Raw genomic sequence first — 7,354 nt, 5'->3', positions numbered from 1 at the left:
AGACGTTAAAGGTGCCGTAGCTGCTAGTTGGAGATAAACGACCAGAGCAGAATAAATTGATCATACCAAGAGGCTTATATTGACAGGGACGAAAACGGAGGAAATTATATCTATAATTTCAGTTCGTTTTAGTTAGTTTTCTAAACACGCAATATAGTTTCAGTTAGTTATCGTTTTTGTCTTTTAATTTTCGTTTTTATTTAGTTCAGTTTAACAAAATAGTTTTTTCAATTTTATTTTTTCGTTATTTCGTTCGTTTTTTGTGAACGATAATAACTCTGGTATGTGCGTAGTCTTTCGTCTTTATTATTTAGTACGCGAAGCTCTGAACATCAGACATGCCCCCCCAGGTAAGGTCGCCACCTTTCAGAAATAGAAATAAGGGACGCCCCATTTCAGCAGCCCCATTTCAGCAGCACAGGCACCAAAAAAAGGGACATCCACAAAACTTCTAAAATGCATAGAAATGTATTTATTTTATATCAAAAAACTAAATCTTAAAGTGCTTTAATAGCAGTGAACTTGCATGACTGTACAGACAACCAGCCATAAAGCAACTGAAATATCCTCCTATTCTACGTACGTCCACATCAGCCCAGATGTAGAATAAGATACAGGTGAAGGTGGAAAATTAGATATGGTGTAAAAGTTCATTTATATTCAACTTAAAAGGTGAAACTCATATATTACCTAGTCTCATTACATGCAAAGCAAGATATTTTAAGCCTTATTTGTTATAATTTTGATGATTGAATTGTTTATTGATTTTCATAAACATTCTAATTTTTTTTAGATTTTTTTATTTGGGGTTTTCATAAACTGTGAGCCATAATCGTCAAAATTATAACAAATAAAGGCTTGAAATATCTCACTTTTCATGTAGTGGGAAATAATATATTTGTTTCACCTTTTAATTGAATTTACTGAAAAACGAATTAAGTTTTGCAATATATTCAAATTGTCCAACCTTCACCTGTATATTATGACGTCAATAAATAACAGAGAGCAAACCAACACATGCTGCTGTCTTTAATGTATCCTGTCCTTTATTTTGTTCATTATTGTTAGTTCGTTGTTCATGTGTGTGACAGACGTGCATGGGACAATTGTGAAATACGGAATCAACTGCGTTCCGTATTGGTTCAATACGGAACGCAACTACCCAATTACCCAATTACGTAACAATTACGTATTTCAGGGGACGGGTGGCAACCCTGCCCCCAGGTTCTTAGTAACATTTATGTGAGTGACAGAAGAAGATGCGATATTTATGTAGATATTGAATCTGAACAAATGATGGAGGAGAACCAGGACTTCAGTTGAAGGGTGTCGATCTTTCATCCATGCAGACGGGTCAGAGAGGCAAAGCTGAGATCCATCCAGAGGTTGTGGGGTCACCGGGTGGGAGTGATGGGGAGAGTTGTGTATCGTCTGCATAGCGTTTAATGCGTTTACACGCGCTAAGAGAAAGTTGAATTGCTGCCTTAATCCAACCGATATCAAGGTTTTAACAGCCATGTTTACACCTTAGCCGGGCTGAAGCTCTTGAGATCGAGCTTTTAGTGCCAGATAATTCGTCCTAGTCCGAGTTATTCCGCAACCCACGCTAATCCGAGCTAGCGACTGCCCGGGGACCCCCCCCCCGCGAAACTGCGCGTGGCCGCGACCTAGTGTCGCGGAGATGAGTGAAAAACAAGGTTTTTCACGTTCTTCTCGCACATGTACAGGACTGTCTCAGAAAATTAGAATATTGTGATAAAGTTCTTTATTTTCTGTAATGCAATTAAAAAACAAAAATGTCATACATTCTGGATTCATTACAAATCAACTGAAATATTGCAAGCCTTTAATTATTTTAATATTGCTGATCATGGCTTACAGCTTAAGATTAAGATTCCCAGAATATTCAAATTTTTTGAGATAGGATATTTGAGTTTTCTTAAGCTGTAAACCATGATCAACAATATTAAAATAACAAAAAGGCTTGCAATATTTCAGTTGATTTGTAATGAATCCATTGTATGACATTTTTGCATTACAGAAAATAAGGACTTTATCACAATATTCAAATTTTCTGAGACAGTCCTGTATACTCAGATTTATGGTAAACTCCAGTTTAATCCTTAAATAGATTGTTGCCAATAGCTTGATTTAGGTGTGAACCGGACTGACTGAGATAAGAAGCAGAAGTGAAATTAAATAATCTGGCCCAGAGTGGCCTTTATATGGCAAAGTGAAGGGGCCCCAGTACCGAGCCCTGGTGCGCCCCTCTGGAGCCTTTTTCCTGCCTTTCCACTTTAAATGACCAGTTGAAGTCAGCAGGTGAAATTAAAATCAACAAACGTGTCTTCTCCTTCTGATTTCAGCTTCTGGAGGTGCGAATGCAGTGTGAGCTGAACGACGTGGACTCCCCCGACCCTGGAGGGGATCAAACCCCCACGCTGCCGACCCCCGGAGCCTCCAGCCCTCAGGAGAGCGAACCTCCCAATCAAACCTCTACGGGCAACAACTCCTCCGATGGCCCCCGAGACAATATACCGTGTCTACAGTACGTTTGTTTTTTATCGTTAAAGGTTAATTTCTACGGTGGCCGAGAGCCGCCATTGCTGAAAATTAAAGAAACGCTGCAAATAAAAATAAGCGCTGCTGCAAATAAAAAGAAACGCTGCTGCAAATAAAATAAACGCTGCAAATAAAAACAAACGCTGCTGCAAATAAAATAAACGCTGCAAATAAAATAAACCCCGCTGCAAATAAAAAAAACGACGCAACTAAAAAAGCCACAACGGAAGTGAATTACCAGGGACTATTTTTGCTGATGCACCGGTGTTTTTTACGTGAGAGGAGAAGAAGAAGACGAAGAGGACGTAAGTGAAAAGGAAGAAATAAGAAGAACAAAGAACGAGAAAATAAGTGAAAAGGTTAGTGTTCAACGTCGCTACGTGTAATTTTTAATGTGCAACACCGGTGCATCGGCAAAATTAGTCCCCGGTAATTCACTTCCGTTGTGGCTTTTTTATTTGCGTCGTTTTTTTATTTTATTTGCAGCAGGGTTTATTTTATTTGCAGTGGGGTTTCTTTATTTTTGCAGCGTTTCTTTTCTTTGCAGCAGCGTTTCTTTTTATTTGCAGCGGGGTTTCTTTTTGTTTGCAGTGGCGTTTCTTTATATTTGCAGCGACGTTTCTTTTATTTGCAGCAGAGTTTCTTATTTGCAGCTGGGTTTCTTTTTATTTGCAGCTGGGTTTCTTTTTATTTGCAGCAGGGTTTCTTTTTATTTGCAGCAGGGTTTCTTTATATTTGCAGCGTTTCTTTTATTTGCAGCGGAGTTTCTTATTTGCAGCAGGGTTTCTTTATATTTGCAGCGTTTCTTTTATTTGCAGCGGAGTTTCTTATTTGCAGCGGGGTTTCTTTATATTTGCAGCGACGTTTCTTTTATTTGCAGCGACGTTTCTTTTTATTTGCAGCGGGGTTTCTTTATATTTGCAGCGGAGTTTCTTATTTGCAGCGGGGTTTCTTTTTATTTGCAGCGGGGTTTCTTTTTATTTGCAGCGGAGTTTCTTATTTGCAGCGGGGTTTCTTTTTATTTGCAGCGGGGTTTCTTTATATTTGCAGTGGGGTTTCTTTATATTTGCAGCGTTTCTTTATATTTGCAGCGGAGTTTCTTATTTGCAGCGGGGTTTCTTTATATTTGCAGCGTTTCTTTTATTTGCAGCGGAGTTTCTTATTTGCAGCTGGGTTTCTTTTTATTTGCAGCGGGGTTTCTTTTTATTTGCAGCGGGGTTTCTTTTTATTTGCAGCAGGGTTTTTTATATTTGCAGTGGGGTTTCTTTATATTTGCAGCGTTTCTTTATATTTGCAGCAGCGTTTCTTATTTGCAGCTGGGTTTCTTTATATTTGTAGCGTTTCTTTTATTTGCAGCAGCGTTTCTTTTTGTTTGCAGCGTTTATTTTATTTGCTAAGCGTTTTATTTTATTTGCAGCGGCGTTTGTTTCTGTTTGCAGCGTTGCTTTTATTTTCAGCAATGACGGGTCTCGGCCACCGTAAATTTCTGCCTAACGGTGGTTTAAGTAGATGGCCGTGTGTTTGCTGCAGGGTGCGGAGCTCGCCGCTGAAGCAGTCGCCGGGCTACCAGGTGGAGCTGGTCATCCAGCTGGTGTGGGTGAGCGGGGAACCGCCTCAGCAGATCAGCAGCCTGGCCATCAACTCCTCCTACGGCCTGTAAGTAGCCGCCGCCGCCGCCTGTGGTTATCGCTGGATAAACACAGTGGATGTGTTTGTGCTAGATGAGCGTGCGTCTGGGATAGGCCTGGGCAATGAACCGAAAATTTACCAACATTCACTGCGATGACCGACGCCAATTTTCCCATGTTGGTAAATTTGGAGTTGTGATAAAAATTAAAAAAAGAAAAAGAAATTGAACGCCTTTTGTTTGTTTTGGCTGTGTGCTGATAAGCTAGCTTCGTTCCCCTCTAAGGGGCATGTCTGTGATCATGTGATTTCACCCAAGAAACCCAAGAAAATGGCTGATAGTTCAAACAAAGAAGCCACAGACAAAATAACAGGACTCTAAAGTCTCACTCATTGAGCGTTAGACTCACGCATTTTAACAAGTTCACACACATAAACACTTAAAAGTAACTCCACTTCTCTGTCACTCCAAACGAAAGACTCTGTTCCGTCTTGGAAGTAACTGGCAGTCAAGGCTGATTTATGGTTCCGCATTACACCTACGCAGAGCGTACGGCGTAGGGTGCGCGTCACCACGCACCCTATGCCGTAGGCTAGGCCGTCAATTTAACGCGGAACATAAATCAGGCCTACCGTTAACCACAATACATGAGTAACCATGGCAGCCAAACTCAAGCTGGACATAAATACGGCATAACATTTGCAAAGACTCGTTTAGTCTTTCAGACACACTTTCTACTGCCGTTAAACTTTTACCGTTAAATCCGAAGCGCTGGATGTTTACGAGGTCTCGGCGAGACGCCTTCAAAATAAAAGCACTAAATATCGGTCTCCTTAAAGGGAAAGTTCGGTTTTTTACAACCTGGACCTTATTTCTGGCATTTTTTATGGTTGTATACTCACCCAGAGCTGCTTGGTATCATTTGGAGTCCTTCGGAAGATATTAATAATAATAATAATAATTCATTTTATTTAGCGGCGCCTTTCATGTCACCCAAGGTCACCTTACAGAATAAAAAACAAAACAATAAAATACAGGAAATACAATAGAAATACAATAGAAATTATAATACATACACACATACACAATACATACAATAGACAATCAAGGAGCAACAGTACAGATAACAGAACAGTATGGTGGGAGGTAGTGTGTGGTGACCGGTCAAAGTGAATGGGCAAGTTTGAACAGGTGAGTCTTGAGTTGCGTTTTGAATGTGGTGATGGAGTCTATTTGTCTTATGTATGGGGGGAGGGAGTTCCAGAGTCTGGGTGCCGTGCAACTGAAAGCTCGGGCACCCATGCTGCTAAGGTGTGAGGTGGGAGTGAAAAGAAGTCCAGCAGAGGTTGAGCGGAGGGTACGGGAGGGGGTGTATTCTTTCAGTAGGTCACAGAGGTAGGTGGGGGCTAGGTTGTGAAGGGCTTTGTGGGTGAGGAGGAGGTTTTTATAAATGATACGGTATTGGACTGGGAGCCAGTGGAGTTGGATAAGGACGGGGGTGATGTGGTCAGATGACTTGGTGCGAGTGATGATCCGGGCGGCCGAGTTCTGTATGAGTTCTGTATTAGGAGTTTTTTGCGAGCTGCTTCTCCATATAACGGTAGTGAACGGGGCACCGCGGGACACAGACGATGCAGCGTCTAAATAACACATGATTGCCGCGAAACTCTTCATTTCTTTTATGAATCACTAGATCTGCTTCCAGGACCTGTTGTCTACATCCGGGGCTGTGTGTGTAACAAACAAATCAGTTTGTAAACAAGACCTCTGAACTCATGACGTCATCTCTGTGCGCACTCTGTCCTCCGTTCAGTGAGCTCTTCAGCCGTATACTCCGGCTCAAAACGGTAAGGACGTCCATCATATTCAAAGTCGTCGTCCACAACCTCAGAATTTGACAAATATTCAGACATGTTTCAAATAACTAACAGTAAACTAACAGTAGAACTCCAGCTGTACACAGAGCTGTGTCTGGGACGCACGCACAGAGATGACGTCATGAGTTCAGAGGTCTTTAAACGGATTTGTTTAATACACAGACAGCGCCACAATGTTACAACGGGTCCTGGAAGCAGATCTAGTGATTCATAAAAGAAATGAAGAGTTTCGCGGCAATCATGTGTTATTTAGACGCTGCATGTCTGTGTCCCTCTGTGCCCCGTTCACTACCGTTATATGGAGAAGCAGCTCGCAAAAAACTCCTAATATCATCCGAAGGACTCCAAATGACACCAAACACCTCTGGGTGAGTATACAACCATAAAAAATGCCAGAAATAAGGTCCAGGTTGTAAAAAAACGAACTTTCCCTTTAATATATAACAAATAAAATAAAAGCCTGACTTTAAATAACATTAATGAGACATAAAAACATAAAAACACATTCATAGGAATACTAATATTAAAGGTAATTTACAATTTCCATTATTTTATTTTATTTTTTTGAAAATTATGTTTTATTTTTATTATTCATTATTATTATTACTATAAAGAAAATTAAAAACACAGTTTTTAATGACGATCTTGTCATTTTATTTAGTTTTTATCAGCTACACCTTTAGATTGGGCCGTGAAAATAATTAGACATTAAGCCGGTCAGGGGTTCAGAAAAGGTTGGAGACCACTGGTCTAGATGATAGTCTGGTTCTAGCAGCTTCTCCTCCCCCCTCTCCCAGCGTGGTGTTGGGCAACAGCAGCGGCCTGGCCGTGGTGGACTACCTGCAGAAGACCCTGCTGCTCAACATGGGAACGCTGGAGCTGTACAGCCCGTCAGACCCGTACCAGAGGCAGCCGCGCTCGCCGCGCAAGACCCGCCAGCCGTCCGGAGGTGAGCTGCTCACACACACACACACACACACACACACACACACACACACACACACACACACACACACACACACACACACACACACACACACACACACACACACACACACACACCCTCCACAGGGGGCGGAGCTGACAGCTTCTCCATCTGTTGACTTGGACGCTCCGAGGCTGCATCAGATGGGAGCATTGGGTTTAGATTTATTTTTACTGACAAGACGTTGTTCATACCTTTACTCGCTTGTTTTTAAGCCTTTGTTGCTGTTTTTTATTTAATTTATCTCCCCCCTTCTCTTCCTGATCCTCCTGTCAATCATTGTTCTGTTCGTCCCTTCTGTCT

At 41.5% G+C, this 7,354-nt stretch overlaps 1 protein-coding gene across 1 annotated transcript in view; it reads left to right on the top strand.

The window, feature by feature from the left end:
• stxbp5b (syntaxin binding protein 5b (tomosyn)) overlaps positions 1 to 7,354 on the top strand; it is an 85,560-nt gene that overhangs the window by 57,058 nt on the left and 21,148 nt on the right. The window contains 4 exon segments of the mRNA XM_061743932.1: positions 1,409 to 1,440; positions 2,214 to 2,548; positions 4,093 to 4,218; positions 6,864 to 7,015. Coding sequence (XP_061599916.1) covers positions 1,409 to 1,440; positions 2,214 to 2,548; positions 4,093 to 4,218; positions 6,864 to 7,015 — 645 coding nt within the window.

Source organism: Cololabis saira, chromosome 16, assembly GCF_033807715.1.
Source record: "Cololabis saira isolate AMF1-May2022 chromosome 16, fColSai1.1, whole genome shotgun sequence".
NCBI lineage: Eukaryota > Metazoa > Chordata > Actinopteri > Beloniformes > Belonidae > Cololabis > Cololabis saira.
Note: the sequence above shows the minus strand (reverse complement) of the source record. Positions and strands in the feature narration are given on the sequence as shown.